At 49.4% G+C, this 15,125-nt stretch overlaps 1 protein-coding gene across 4 annotated transcripts in view; it reads right to left on the bottom strand.

Annotated features, from left to right (window-relative positions):
• Positions 1-15,125, bottom strand: part of GTF3C1 (general transcription factor IIIC subunit 1) — a 2,559,884-nt gene that overhangs the window by 1,470,360 nt on the left and 1,074,399 nt on the right. For all 4 annotated transcript variants that reach the window (XM_078662887.1, XM_078662886.1, XM_078662885.1 and 1 more), the window contains exon 17: positions 6,844-6,941. In XM_078662887.1, coding sequence (XP_078519013.1) covers positions 6,844-6,941 — 98 coding nt within the window. The remainder of the gene's footprint in view (positions 1-6,843; positions 6,942-15,125) is intronic.

Genomic DNA, 15,125 nt, shown 5'->3' with positions numbered 1-15,125 from the left:
GATCCAGAAGATTTTCGAGCAATACCCCTGTGAGCCTGTAGGTGGTGGCACAGTTCAGCTCCACCTCAGCGTTGTCTTCACCAGAAGTGATGTGCGCGGTACATAGGTGCCACCTTGGCATGCTGACGTCAGTTACTTTTGCGACTTTCCACACCAGGAGCATAGACCTATGATGTGAACTGACCATTTGTGTGGATAAGACCAAGGCCCTGAAAAGGGTGTCCCATACAGCTGAACCGGATCACAGAGCGGGGAGGATGGAAGTGTCTGTAAGGAATCTGCAGCTATATAGAGCCTCTACTAGATAAAGTGTTACTGCCGTTAAGTAACTTGTTTGTCTGATAGCCACAGATTACCTGCCTTTCAATAGATACCCAAGCAATACCACCCGGAGGTGGGTCTGCTAACCCAATTAAACAAAAAGTCCTACGGGACCGAACAAGCGAAGTGCCCGTGACGACGAACCTGTATGTTCAGGCAGTAATGTTTTGTAAACATGTGCAGTGATGCCCAGGTCGCTGCCTCGCAGATGTCCAGGAGGGGAATGCTGCATGCTAACGTAGTGGTCGTAGCCTCCGCTCTGGTAGAATGAGCCCGCAAGCACTCAGGGGGCTGTTTCTTGACCAATGCGTACCAGATATTAATGCTCAGGACAGTCCATTGTGAGATAGTTCTATTCTGTAAAGCTTTTCTTCTTTTTGCTGCCAAATAGCCCATGAAAGGTTGATGGCCCATCCGGAACTCTCTTGTGCGGTCAAAGTAGAACGACAATGCTCTTTTTGGGTACAGGAGGTGGAGTCCCTCCTCTTCTTTGGATAGATGAGGTGGAGCAAAGAACGAAAGCAGGGTGATGTTCTAGCTTACGTGAAAAGGAGTCACAATCTTTGGAAAGGAGGAGGTACATGTCCGAAGAACCAGTGTGTCTCAGTAAAAGGTGGCATAAGGAGGGTGCGCAGAGAGCTCATGCAGCTCGCTGACCGTCCTGGCCAATATTTTGGCCACTAATAAAGCAGTTTTGATGATCAAACCGAATAGGGCAACTATGCAGAAGCTCAAATGCTGCACACAGACAAAGTGAGGACCAGGTTGAGGTCCAATTGAGGCAAAAAACCTAGCCACAGCAAGTGACTTAGAGAGAAGATTGGTAGGAAACTGCAAGAATGCGGAGATAACCGAGACGTAACAGTTAAAAGTGCCTAAAGCAGGGTCAGAGCTAATGCAAACAAGAGCACTAATTAGACAGGTGCAGATAAGGGGTCAAAGTTGCGGAAGCAAACCATGGCACGAATTTCTCCCAATGGCACACGTATACTGACTTGGTGGAGGGACACCTGGCTGCCAGAATAACATCACAGACTTCGGGAGGAAGGTTGATAGCTGCAAACTGTTGCCGCTCTATCGCCACACATGCAGGTGGAGGGTGCACATGTTTGGTTGCAGAACCCTGCCTTGATGCTGCAACAGAAGATCCTCCCGAAGAGGCAGCCTGACTGGTGGACCGATGGTAATGATCAACAACTCGAGATACCAGACTCTCCCTACCCAATTTGCAGACGCAAAAATGACTTGTGCCCAGTCATTCCTGATTTTCTTGAGATCGCTGGGCAGGAGTTTATTGACTGATAAGTGTAATGGAGGCCAGACTCCACTCTAGGTGAAAAGCACCTCAGAGTGACAGTCACCTTGGAAACTCCTTTATTTACAACAAGGGGTGGTGATGGACAGAGTCTCTGAATTAAGCAGAATACTCTCACCCAGTCAAGAGATCAGGGCTAGATCCAACACCGTTTTTTAGCTCATTGCACCATCCCAGTTTCAGAACCTGGCTCTATGCAAATTAGTCTGTCCCTGGCCCAGTGCATCATGGGAACAGGGCAGACCAGACTACAAAAGCCAATTCTTACACTGGGAAGGAAACAAGCTTCCGGGGATCGGTTTCTGGCATTACAGCCGTCTTCGGCCCGGCTTGCTTGAATCCTGATGGTGCAATGAGCAAGGGACTCACATCTGAGTATACCCTTCCACGCTTAGGGTGGACAAAATTATTTACAACAAGGGGTGGTGATGGACAGAGTCTCTGAATTAAGCAGAATACTCTCACCCAGTCAAGAGATCAGGGCTAGATCCAACACAATTTTTTAGCTCATTGCACCATCCCAGTTTCAGAACCTGGCTCTATGCAAATTAGTCTGTCCCTGGCCCAGTGCATCATGGGAACAGGGCAGACCAGACTACAAAAGCCAATTCTTACACTGGGAAGGAAACAAGCTTCCGGGGACCGGTTTCTGGCATTTCAGCCGTCTTCGGCCCGGCTTGCTTGAATCCTGATGGTGCAATGAGCAAGGGACTCACATCTGAGTATACCCTTCCACGCTTAGGGTGGACAAAACTCCAGCTCGCAGAACTGCTGACATTGGACATTCTTGGCAGTGGCGAACAGATTTAACCAAGGCTCTCCTCAATGCTGAAAGAGACCTTGCACCACCTCTGGATGGAGACGCTATTCGCGATCCACTAGGCATCTTTGGCTGAGGTTTCCGCTCTGGCATTCAGAGAGCCCACCAGATGCTGCACCACCAGGGAAATGCCCTGACGTTCCAGTCATGTCCAGAGGCGCAGACCCTCTTGACAAATGGTCCATGACCCCACGCCTCCCGGTTTGTTGTAGTACCCCATGGAGGTGGTGTGGTCAGTGAACATCTGTCACTACAGATGTTCACATCTGTCACTACAGTTGTTCACATCTGTCACTACAGATGTTCACATCGGTCACTACAGTCAACTCTGGCTGGGGAAGGGAGAGGGATCAGCCACTGACCCCAATTGTGGGTTCATTAGCCACCACTGTAGGTCCTTTGCAGTTCCCTCTGAGATATGGACCATGTCAGAGAGATTCCCCCTGAAGCTGCCCCCAAAAGGCCATAAGGGCCCACTGCCAAGCCCGCATATGCCAGCGGGCATGTGCCACCAGCAGGATGCAGGAGGCCCAACAGCCTCAGAGTTGAAACATCTGTATAATGGCCTAAATATCCTGGACTCGCCATTTGGGAGTATAGGACCGAAACTGCACTGTGTCCAGAAAAGATCTGATAAAAGGGAGCATCTGAGAGAGAGAGTCAGGTGTGACTTTGGCATGTTGATAGTGAACCCCAGTGAGTGCAGGAGGTTCGCTGTAGTCTGAAAGTGGGTGAAGATGACTGCTTGGATGCCCATGACGGTCTCAGGGTGAACTAAAGAGGTTTGGGAGGCAGCGGGTGCCGGGGGAGGAATGGCTGGGGGTTAGGGGGAGCAGAGGTAGACTGACCTGACCACAGTGCACCTGTCCCAGTGGTCTCTGGGACCTGCACCCTCAACCGCAAAAAGGCTGGGAAGCTTGTTGGCCGTGGTGGCTGGGAGAGTATGAGTGTGGTTGGAGCTCCATTCTGTATCCACGAAAGGGGGGAAAAGCGGATTGGAGTTGACGAGGGGTAGACAAGCCAAAGGACCTAGACGTAGCCCTCTTCTCCTTGAAGGGATCCAGCACTGAATACGCCTGGACTCCAAAGAGGCGAGAGCCATCAAAGGGCGCCTGGACATCCCCTTAAAACCCAGACCCTCACAGCCAGGTGGTGGATTGCAAGGTCACCAGAGCTCAAATCGCTCTACATAGTGAGTCTGTTGTGACAAGTCCACATCTGATGTACAACTTTGCTGCAACTCACCAACTGGCAACAGCCTGAGAGTTTAAGGCCCAGACCTCCTCCGGGACCATAGGCCGCACTTGTGCAACTGAATCCCATAGTGTATGGGAATAACAGCTCAACAGGCACGCAGTGTTCACTGACCACAGTGCCAGGCTGGTGGAAGAGAACATTCTCCTACAGAAGGTGTCCAGCCTTTTGGATTTCCTATCTGGTGGGGTGGTAGAGAAACCGCCAGGATGAATGAGGAGGCTTGGACCACTAAGCTCTCCGGGTGGGGTGCTGGGTAAGTAAAGTGGGATCCCGAGGAGCAGGGTGATGGCAACGGGAAACGTTCTATTCACAGTAGCCCCAGTGCAGGGCTTGGACCAGACCCCAAGCAGAATTCCTGTAAGTGTTTCAATGAATGGGAGTAAGAGTTCTGAGGGGGTGACTCCTGGCTGAAGCTCCTCTATCAAGACGTTAGTCTTGACGGCAATGGAAGGTAGATTAATGTCCACCACTTCAGCCACTCATATATAGACCCCTATAGCAAAAGAGGCTATCTTCTCCACAGCCACAGTAGGAGGAGAAACCAGACCAGTGTTATGTGAGGGGTCCAACTCACTGGTGTCATCTAGTTCCTCATACCAGTTGTCCTCCTCAACTGGATCTTCTCTGTAAGGGTCCATTGACAACCCCCCTCCCCCACCCAAACTTTTTCCTCACCAGGCCTATCCATCAAGTAAGGTATTTGCTCGGTTTCAGAAAGGATGTCCTGACTCTGACGTGGCATCGGAAGACTCATTCAGCTCTGTGTTGGAGTTGAGCATGCCGATGGGGATGGCGCTACATAGGGGAAGTTAGCACTGGAGCGGGTGCTGAGGAAGGTCTCAGTCTCGCCGGTGGCTCCGTTCCGGATCCATCGAGGGATTCCTGGGGTACAACTGGGGACAAGTGCAAACATGTCAGCACGGTCCCAGTAGGGGCACCTCCATGCACATGGGGCCCGAAGCTACTACCAAACGGCCTGGTCACCCAACGATGAGGCACACAGCTTGTACATTTCCTTCAGCTAGGCAGGGATCGCTCCATCTCTGGGAAAATCTGGAAAGTGCGGAGTGGACCCAGGTTCATGCCCCACCGGATTGCAGTGTCTGGAATGCAGACACTCCCTCATCTTGTTGTATGACTGACGGATGTGGGAAGTCGAAGAGTGTTTGGGCTTTTTTGACTTCCTGTGCTTTAAGACTTCCATGACATCCCCAATTACTGAGTGCTAGGAGGAACGTCAGGAGGGGCTCCGCAAATGGTCCTGGGACCTCACCCGGGAACTTGAGCGTCTCAGGGTCGACCGACGCTGGGCAGCAAGGAGCTTAAGGGACAGCTCCCTCTGCGCCTTCAGGCTCATGACAGTCCTCACACGCCTTCGAGTCATGTCCCAGCTACAGGCACCCCTAACCCACAAAGTGGGCATCTGTCACCGACATTTGCCTATGAAAGGCCTCAAATGGTTTGAATCCAGCCATCAGGAGATAAACTCTCACAAAAAAGTGGACAAAAACTATTTTTTTTAAAAAAAGGTCAAAAGGTGACTATGGGGTAGCTCAATCCGAATCAGTGCTCTCAGATGCAGAAAGGAAAGAACTGAAGTCAGTACATCGAGGTGGTGCTTATACAGGTACCGTGCACATCACTTCAGACGTGGACGACTCCGAGTCGAATGGTGCCACCTACCGGCACACAGTGGTACTGCTCGAAAAACCTTTGGATCCAGTCTGATGTCTGGGGCTATTCAAAAGGTAAGGAATCGGTGCGTAGAAGTCTCGGTATCATGTATATACAAAACTGTTAAAAAAGACAAACTACAGCACTGAAACCAAGGCCGGTGGCTTTATTCCATGAAATGCTTGTAAACAGTTTTAATGATTGCCAAGCTCCAGTGTTCACAAAGTTCGGATCACATAGAATGAGTACAAGGTATTAATTGGTTCAAAAGCAGTTAATATTAGCACACCTTTACCAGTATGGCCTCATTCAAATGGGGGATCATAATCTTCTCACCACAACAGGATAGTTTGTACCACTATGCCTACATTTAAAAGCTGTTGCAAACCTGGATGTTCTTGAAAACAAATAGGGCAGCAGACAAACAATGCAACATTGTCTGCAGAGTGAAGAGTGAACAGCTAAGGGGATACGGTCTTGGAGTTTGTGCACACACTGGCCAACTGGAGGTGTGCAGCCCTGGTAAGTTCCAGTGGTATACAGGTAAACCGAGCAGGAGCACACAGTGGTCAGAGTAGACTATATAGAACCAGGACCCAGCTTGCCACCTAGGTACGTGGACTGCCACACATGTCAAGTCAAAGGAGACATTTGTAAATAAAAAAAGGTGATGGAAAGAAGGATTTACTAGCCAAGTGACCATCATCTCAAAAGTGATTTGGTTAATTTCAGTCTCTTTCCATCACTGGTGGTGCCTCCTGCAGGAGCGACTAGAAAGCCCTCCAGAGGGCTCTCCAGTGGGAAACCATATGTGGTCGTTCAACATTGGCTAAAACAAAGGAAAAGCAGGAAGAAGCACCTGTACATGAGGTTAATTTTGGAGGCAGTACTCATCCTCAGTCTTGCAAATGCCATTCACACTTTATGTCAAATACTTGGGAGACCATAAAAATAGGCAAGCAAGCATTGTTAGTAAGTCCTTAGTGTAATTCATAGGCATTAATAATTGGAACACATTATAACAGTGATAACTTTTACTTAAAAAATTGAACATGGACAGTAAATCCCAGTAATCATCAGATGTCAAAAGCCAGGTTCTTTGCAGACAGAATGACAGAGGACTGCCAGTTTCTCAGTCAATACTAAGGGTGTCTATGAGAGACTCCATATTTGCAGCCTGCCAGAACATCGACTGTCTACAACTCATTTTGAGATTTAAGTGTATGACGACATCTAGAATGTAGCCAGTAACATCCACAATGTTATAGTTTTCCATAATGTAGGAAATATTACCTTTAAATGGCTAACAATTTGGTTTCTATAGTTTTGTTTTTTGTATGATCTTGGAAATATGTTCTTTGAGTGATTAACATGCTTTACAAATTATAATTATGGGTCAAGCAGCAGTGATAAAGGGAAATCTTGAAACCACATACATTTTTATTTAACTGCTTACCTCTTGTACAAAAGTTGCTGCCGAATTGTCCTTGGCAAAAACTTGATCAGTGTATGCTTCTTTAAAGGATCATTTAAGAAATTCTCAAGATCTTCCACCTGTGAAAATGTTGTATTTAGTTAAAGCAACGACTTTCAAATCAATATGTCGAAATGCCATAGCTGAAGTTGGTGTGGAATGATATCCTGTCAAAGTCAGATGAAAACGACATGAGCTCTTACACTATTACTTATAAGAAGCTGCTTTCGTTCATCATATCAATGGTATAATTAAACTTTGTGTAAAAATCCACTGACGAGACGTCATGCGTCTTCAACAGTCTAAAGTATTTGCATACCGTACCGTGTCTAAAGGAATGTTGCACTATCTTGTACCTTGGGCTTTCACAGCAAAGAATACACTGCAACACCAGCTTCACCGGAATTCTTCAGAAAAAGGACTGTTGAAAAACCTGTAGTACTGCAATTATGGGTTAGCGAACACATTTTGAAATCTTAATACAGCAAAAGAACATTATATGAGAATGTCACACAGGGACGAGGGGGGTGGCGGGTTAGGTACTGTTATGGGCTCAATTGCCTGGAAGATTCCATGATGACAGTGACTGAGCACTGATGACCGTTTTTTTAAGCAAAGAGATGACTGTATGGATTGATGTTACCCTTGCAATCTTTATGACGATCGAGTGTGTAATTACGGTCCTCCTTCTCAAATGCTTTGTTTCCTGGCTTGGTTCATTCCATAAATTGCACTGATCGTTGTCTATATTGCTCTGAAGCTACTGCACGTGACGAATTAAGCTCAATTATATCCGACACATTTTTCATGTGTAATAACTGGAATAATGTGTGTGAAACTGCACGTTTGCACTTTAAGTTTCTTTGTTTTTCTTGCCTTATTGACACTAATAACATCCAGTGTTAAAGACAATCTTAAGCCGTTGCTTGCTTGTTGCATTCTGGTGAGGCTAATCTTCTTGGGCCACGGATGGAGAATGGATGGTAGAGACTAGCGAGCTGGAAAAAACACTTAAGCCCTGGTAGCACTGTACTCCCCCGATGCTTTTTGTAGAGCCCAGTCTTAAGCGGGTGACACCAGAGAAAAAGTGAAGCAGCTTCCCATTGAGAGATCCAGCAATTTCAAGATGGTGCCATCCAGCCTTTCGAGTCTTAGATGATTGCTGTTAAGACCAAGATATTAGTCTCTAAAACAATCTATTCCAGTGTTCTTGACTTCTACATTACGCAATTTAAGATGTATGTGCAAGGAAAAAGGTTACACTTTGTCCATCAGTGCAATTCAAGAGCTGTGAAGTATTGGGACAGAGCCTTTTCAGTTGTTGCTGCAAAAGGGTTGAAAAGACTATTTATTTCTTTGGAAGCTGAACCAAGTTTATAGTCAGAAAGGGCCTGAAGTACTGCTTATTTATCTAGTGAGTTATCTTCTTTATGTATCAATGTTATTGCATTTTGCTATTTCTTCTTTTTTTATTGCCTGTAATGTATTTTATGGAGATGTTGTTTTATCTCGTTCATCTCTTTTAGGCTTGGTTATAAGCTGATGTCTCCAGTGCAAGTGCTACCAAGAATACTGAAAGGAATGTCAAATCGATCAACATAACCTCAGAGTCCAAGAGTTCATGGAAGAGGAGCTTCAAGGAATGAGGAGGAAAGTAAAACGTTTGGAGTGTTCTGTGTCTGTTATGAAGGCAGACAGGAAGTCACAGCAAGAGTTTCTGGACAGTGCCACCTTGGCAATGATACAACTGGAGCCAGGTTGAAAAAGCGTTCCAAGGTGTCTTACTAGTGTGGGGTCACTACATACTTTGGCCGAGTCTCACTGGGAGGAGGTTTTACGACCTGACCGACGTACCCATGTTGTTACAGGGATAGATTATCAACTACCATAAACCAGCATGAACAGCAAGGTAGAGCAAGGTAGAGCGTAAGGGCAGTTAAAGCAGTAAAGGATAGGACATCTTAAAGACAAAAACTACTGACTGTCATTGGTTCATTATGAGGAGAGGGCAGAAGTTACAGTAGGTGAAGAAAGGTTTGTGCTCACTAAAAACATACCTTTTTCTGCCTTGAGTGGGGGAAGCTTTCTTATCAACAAAAGGGAGGGAACAAGGTCTTGAGGGTGAGCAGAACAGACACTAGGTTCTAATCAGGAGTACTGCTTAGTCTCATACCTTTGCAATACTCACAGTACTAATGTGTTTCCACAAATTGGAGTAACATTTTTGATCCTGCTGAGTGGAATGGATGTATGAGTGCTAATGTCTGCTTGAAGTTACTGAAGACGATTAGTGTAAAAAACTGGGTTACACATGTAGATATCGCTACACTACCCTGCACACCTCACCAATTCCCCCATCTATCCTTTTTCAGGATACCCTATGTGCGTCTAGACTATATTCTCACCCAACATTTGCCTGCGGGCAAATGTTGAGACTAAACCCAGAAGACGCTTAGAATCTCTGACCATTCGCTGGTAGGAGTGGCACTCTATGGCCCAGTCAAGACCAATAGATTTCTCCCGAGAGTTGACCCATGGCACTTAAGACAGGACCCTAAAGGATAGGTTGAGGTAAAGGAAGGATGAATACTTTCAAGAAAACAAGGGCACAGTTGAGTCAGAATGTGTTCTCCAGCAGGGCTCCAAAATTCTCACCCGCAGTCGTGCGGAGGCCCTAATTTGGGGAGGGCGTATAGTGGGCTGCAGTGCGAGGTGCTTAAGCATGACATTGACTCCCTAGAGATCCAGCTCCTAGCGGGGGCTGGTAGACTCACACCTCCACAACTAATTACACATTACCACCTCGTTAGTCTTCCTCGCCACATGACTTACAAAGTGAGCTTCAGCTCCACACCAGAACCGTCCAAAGCAAAAAAAGAGTCAGCCTCCCATGCCTCCCATCCCTTCCCAATATGGCTGACCTATGACACCCCTGACCTCTATAAGGGCGGGCCGGCCCAAACAATCAGCCTGTTTTTTTAGTTCTGCGCATCATTCTCTCCAGATGCATCTTCAGGTAAGTGGTTCCTGCTGTAGCGTGAACGTGGGTCCTTGGCTGGTGGTCCTGCGCTAGCGGACTCTGGGGCTTTTGGACCTCCCCCCTTCCTTCCCCCCTGGGTCTCTTTTGGGCCCGGTTAGGCTCTGCTTTAGCGGGCCAGGGGTCAGTAGGGGGGCGGGCAGGGTCTAGGGCTCTGCTGTTTATGCGCCCTTCTGCCCCTCGCCTCACTCTATCAGGGTCATAGTTGTTGGCCTCTGTCTCACGGTCTCCTGTTGTGATAAATGTTCATAATGTGCATTTCTTTTAAGGGCAGTGCACCCGGGCCGTCCGTGTCTCACTTCACTATCTGTAGTGATGGGGTTCTCCGGGGACTAAATGGGGTTGCGGTGTGCTTCTGCTACTGTCCCTGCAATGGCCTCTGGTGCGTGCGGTGTGTTGCGGTATTTTTCGGCCCCCCTGCTCTGTTGCGGGGGAGGTCTGCAGCGGGCAGCACGTTTCCGCGGCCGCCCCCCCCCCCTTGTGGGGCTGGCACCTAATGATTGCGGTCTTAAAATCTTCTTCTGATGATTGCGAGTTTAATCCCTGGTCTTTTGGTGTTGCTGTCTGGTACTCAGTTACATGTACGGCAATGTCTTTCTTGATAAGTGGCTCTCCCCCAGCGGCTCTGCTCCCCTGATGCAGGCGCCCTTCCCCCAGCTGGGTCCCGCTTTCACGGGCTTACCTTCGGCCTTTGGGTTTTCCACATGACGGGAGGTGGCTGCCCCCGGTCTATCCTGCGAGTGTTTGGTGACGGGGTCAAAGGCGGGCCGGGTGCCGGTTGTTTTCACGTTCCCGGCCTCTGTGCGGGTCCGGGCGTTTTTTTTGCTGTGAGCCTCCATGTTTGGGCTCCTCGCCTCGGTCCGGGGGGCGGGGTCGGGCGCCCCCGGCTTCACTTCGGTGGTTCGACGGAGTAAGCTTATGTGTGGATACAGCCATTACCAGGGTTCGACGTTGGTTAGGTCTGTTAATTTTGTTAGTTTACAGCATTATTTCAGTAGTCTATGTTAGCCCATGGAGCTGCTGCTCTTAGTTGGTCTTGTGCCTTTGGCGTGGGCGCGCACAGCTTGGGTTTTCGTATCTGGTCACAGCTGTCGAGTTTTCATGTGGTGATTTTCCAACAGTGCTCTTTCTTGTACTTTTCGTCGCTTTCCCCGGTTACGGGTCCCGGTTTTCACTGGTTGCCTGGGGGGGGGCGTCTTTTGGGCTGGTTCCTCTGCACTCCTCTTCTGGTGGTTCTGTTGGGGTTTCCCTCTCCCTTGGTTCGATCCTGCTGCCCCGAGCGCATGTTCTGGCGCGCTGTGCAAATATGTCCTGCTGCTGAGCTTAGTGGGCTTATGCATCCGCTGTGGGTTCCTGTGTTCGGCCTCTTGGTCACAGGTTCACTTGGATGTACGTGTCTGTAGGTCAGTCACTCTGTTTTCTTCAGTGCCTGGTGTCCCTTGGGTAATACGTGTGCCTTACAGAAGCACACGTTATGTTCATCCCTACGGGGAATGGTTGGCTTCTGCATTTAGGGCCGTTATGGCCCGGGGCGGTGTGTAGTATCGCTGTGACAGGTTGCGGTTTTGGACTCTTGCTCTCTGGGTTAGGTGTCATTTCCTGGTGTTCCAAGGTGTCTGTATGCACGGTGGTTTCTCTGTCTTTTCCGACTGCTACTTCCACGGGATGAGGGTTCTATCCTGAACCCTGCCAATTCTTTCTAAGTGTCCTGAGGTGTTGAATGTTCATAATGTGCATTAGTTGAATTTTCTCAGGTCTGTTCGATTCCTGCTGTTCTGTAGGTGTCTTGACACTTGTCAGTTTTTCAGGGCTTTTCTGTTGATGTGTGTTCCTTTGCATTGGGTGGCTGTTGGATCTGTTATTCGGCGCTTTGTGTACCTTGGGGGATATGTTCGCTTGTAGGTACTCAGGTTGTGGTTCTCTCCTTGCCAAGGCGGGTGGGTGTTTTCGCCGGTGGGGACAAAATGAGGTATGGTGTGGGGGTGGCCTCCAGGTTCTGGTTGTTCCATTCCCCTCTGCTTGTGGCGTTATTCTTTGTTGTATCCCGCTGCCGCCCGTAGTGCTCTATCTCAGTGGCTGGTCTTGTGCTTTTGGTGCAGAGGTCTCTCGCCGGTCTGGTGTTCATCTCCTGCCACTGCTATCAGTGTGTCCTGAGGTGGTGTGAGTTTGTTTTCTGTTTTATATTTTTTTGTCTCAATGCCTGGCTCGGTCTCCCCAACGGCCCCCTGCGCCTGGAGTCCCTTGCTGGTGGTTGTGCGCTTTACATGTTTGGAATATTGTTATTAGTGTTTTTGCCAGCTCTGTCTCATTTGCCTTCTAGGGACGTGCTGGTCTAAGTTTTCGTCCTTTTGGGCTATGATTTGTGTTCATGTCCTGGTGGGGGTTGTGTCACTGGGCCATGGCTTCCTTGGGTTTGCTGTGTTTGTCCCTGGTTTTTTTCTTCCCTTCCGGGCTTTGGGCCTTCCGTCCTGTGGGTTGCTCTCCGTTGTGATGCAGCGTTTGGCCTGGTTGGGCGTCCTCCTGGGGTTCTGGGTGGGCCCTTGGGTGCTGCGCATCTGATGTGGTCGGGCTGCTATTGCCATGGTCCGTCCTTCTCTGGGGACTACGGCTTTTCCACCCTGTAACCTCCTGCCTTGTGGTTGGTCTCAGTGGACTAATGCATCCACTGCAGGGCCCTGTGGTTCGGCCGCTTGATTACGGGTTCAGATCCTGGTGGGTCTGCTCAGCCTTTCATTCTTCTGAGGTTGATACTATGTGTGCCAATGTGTATTCTGCGCCCGATGGGGTTGGTGTGTGCTTTAACATTACACATGTGCCTTTTTTTCGGTGACAAGCCTTATGGAGGTGGTGGCCGGAATTCGTTGTCCGTCCTTCTCTGGGTCCTGCGGCTTTTGCGCCCTGATGGTCCCTGTTCTCGTCTGGTCTCATGAGTTGGGCATGGTCGGGCCTGGTTGGATAATTGCCCAGTCTGTCCGTTGGTGTTCCTTTCCGTCTGGCTGGTCTCTGTCCTTCGGGCCTGCCTGGCCATCCCGGCTTCGCCTGTGCTGGCGGTGGTTTTGGTGTATTTTTCTTCTAGCTGGCTGCTGCGGCCTTTTTTGTGGTGCTGCACCTTGCCGTTTATCCTCGTACCGCCATGGAGCTTGGCTTAGTCGTTTGTCTTGTGCCTCTGGGGGCACGGACTACACGGGCTGGGTTCTGCCTTTCAGTCCTTGGAATTCCTGGGTCCCGTGGCCGTTCTTCCCATGTTTGCCTCTGTTCTCGTCTGCTCTGGGTAGTTGGCCGGGTCTGGTCTGGTTTACACCTTGTGGCCTGGATCTTCCTGGTGCTTTGGGATGTCTCTCCGGTGGGGTCCGTGTCTTGTGCTTCAGACGTTCCTTTTTGGCCCTGTGGTTGCTGGGGACCTTCCCAGCCTTCGGGGCGGGCGTTTGGCCCCGATTGGCGTTGCTCGGTTGGTCGGGTTTCTGTCGCCCGTTCCTTGGCGCCGGCCCTGTAGGGGCTTCCTGTTGCCTTCCTGGGCTATTTTCTCCCCTGTTTTTTACCGGGGTGTTTGCGGGTTTCGCCCATGTTAACTTGACACGTTTGTGGCGTCCTTCCACCTCTGAGCTGTAGGTTGTTGGTATGTCTGGTGCCTCTGGTGGCTCCGGCGGCTCCGGCTTTCTCTGGCCGAGGGCCTGCCTCTTTTTTTCGTGGTCTCCCGGTGTGGTACTTATTTGTGGCAGCCGTCCCACCCTGTTGGCTCATGTTTTGCCTCTGTGGGCGCCGGTTTTGTGTTCTGCCCCGGCTTCCCCTTGTGGGTGCCCGGGGGTGCTGGCCGCCCTTTTTTTTTCTTCTCCGTGTCCGATCTCTACCTGCGCGTCGCGATTTGCCCCTATGTGGGGCTTCCTTCGGTGCGTTTTCCCTTACTTCTGGTGTCTTGGCCTTGGGCCTAGTCCCTTCCGCCCTTCAATGGGTAGGCGGCCCTGGGTTCCTTTGGCGGATCTCTTCGGTATCCTTCCGGCACTTCCCGGGTCTTTTGGCACTGTGCCTGCCTGTTTTTTTTGTGGTGGGGGTCGCTCCCTTTCCGAGTGGGTCGCCCTTGCGGTGTTGTTGTACTCCCCTCTCACTTTTGGCTGCCTGTGGCGGGTCTTGGTGTGTTTTTTTGGCCGGCTTCAGTCTTCTCTCTCTGGGGCCTGTTGGCCGTTGGCTCCGCGCGGTTTGGTTCCGTGCCTTCTCTGTCCTCCTTCAGCTTTTGGCTGGGGCAGTTTTTCTTTCAGTCGGCCCTTCGTCTCGCGGGGGTCCGGGTTTTTCGACCTTCCCGGTGTTTTTCTATCCCGGGCTGGTTTTTCCTGCTCGTGGTTGCCTCTCTTGGATGGTCCTTCCACTCGTCTGTTCTGTGTGTTTGCCCTTTTTCTTGGGAGTCCCCTTCTGACCCGTTGGTTTCTTGTGAGGTTCTATGAAGCCGCTTGGCTTTGGTATTTGCTCACTTTGTAAGTCATGTGGCGAGGAAGACTAACGAGGTGGTAATGCCCCGATTACTTACCGGTAATCCTTATTACACCGAGTTAGTCTTTCTCGCCACATGAATTCCCATCCCTCCCTCCCTGTCTGGCTATCGGCTACATGTTTCTGCTTGGTAGTTTCAGGCTGATGGGTTGGGCCGGCCCACCTCTTATAGAGGTCAGGGGTGTCATAGGTTGGCAATATTGGGAAGGGATGGGAGGCATGGGAGGCTGACTTTTTTTGCTTTGGAAGGTTCTGGTGTGGAGCTGAAGCTCACTTTGTAAGTCATGTGGCGAGGAAGACTAACTCTGTGTAATGAAGATTACCGGTAAGTAATCGGGGCATCAAGCAATACGAGTTGAAATCATTGGTGGAAGACTGCCACCTGTATGATATGTTGGGAAAGGCTAATTGATTGCTGGTGTGGCTTGGCAATCGGGGTGGCAAGCAGCTCGTAGCTCGCAGTAACGTTAAGAGTAGCTTCCAGCCTGGAGTTCATTTTTAACTTATAACTGCAATAAATAAGTGTTGCATTATTTTTTTAAAGTTTAGGAAAGACTATATTTATTTTACATTATTAACAGGCTGCAGATAGACAATGAGCAGTGCTCTACTCAGATGTATGACTCATGTGGGCCACAACGATTTAGAACTGAAGCACTGAGGTATTTAGCTCTTAACTCAATATTGGGGTTATGACGACTAAACTATATTTTTGTATGCTTTTAAATAAGAGAAAATTAAAATA

This window comes from Lissotriton helveticus, chromosome 10 (assembly GCF_964261635.1).
Source record: "Lissotriton helveticus chromosome 10, aLisHel1.1, whole genome shotgun sequence".
NCBI lineage: Eukaryota > Metazoa > Chordata > Amphibia > Caudata > Salamandridae > Lissotriton > Lissotriton helveticus.
The sequence above is the reverse complement of the archived record's forward strand: the minus strand, read 5'-3'. Positions and strand labels throughout refer to the sequence as shown.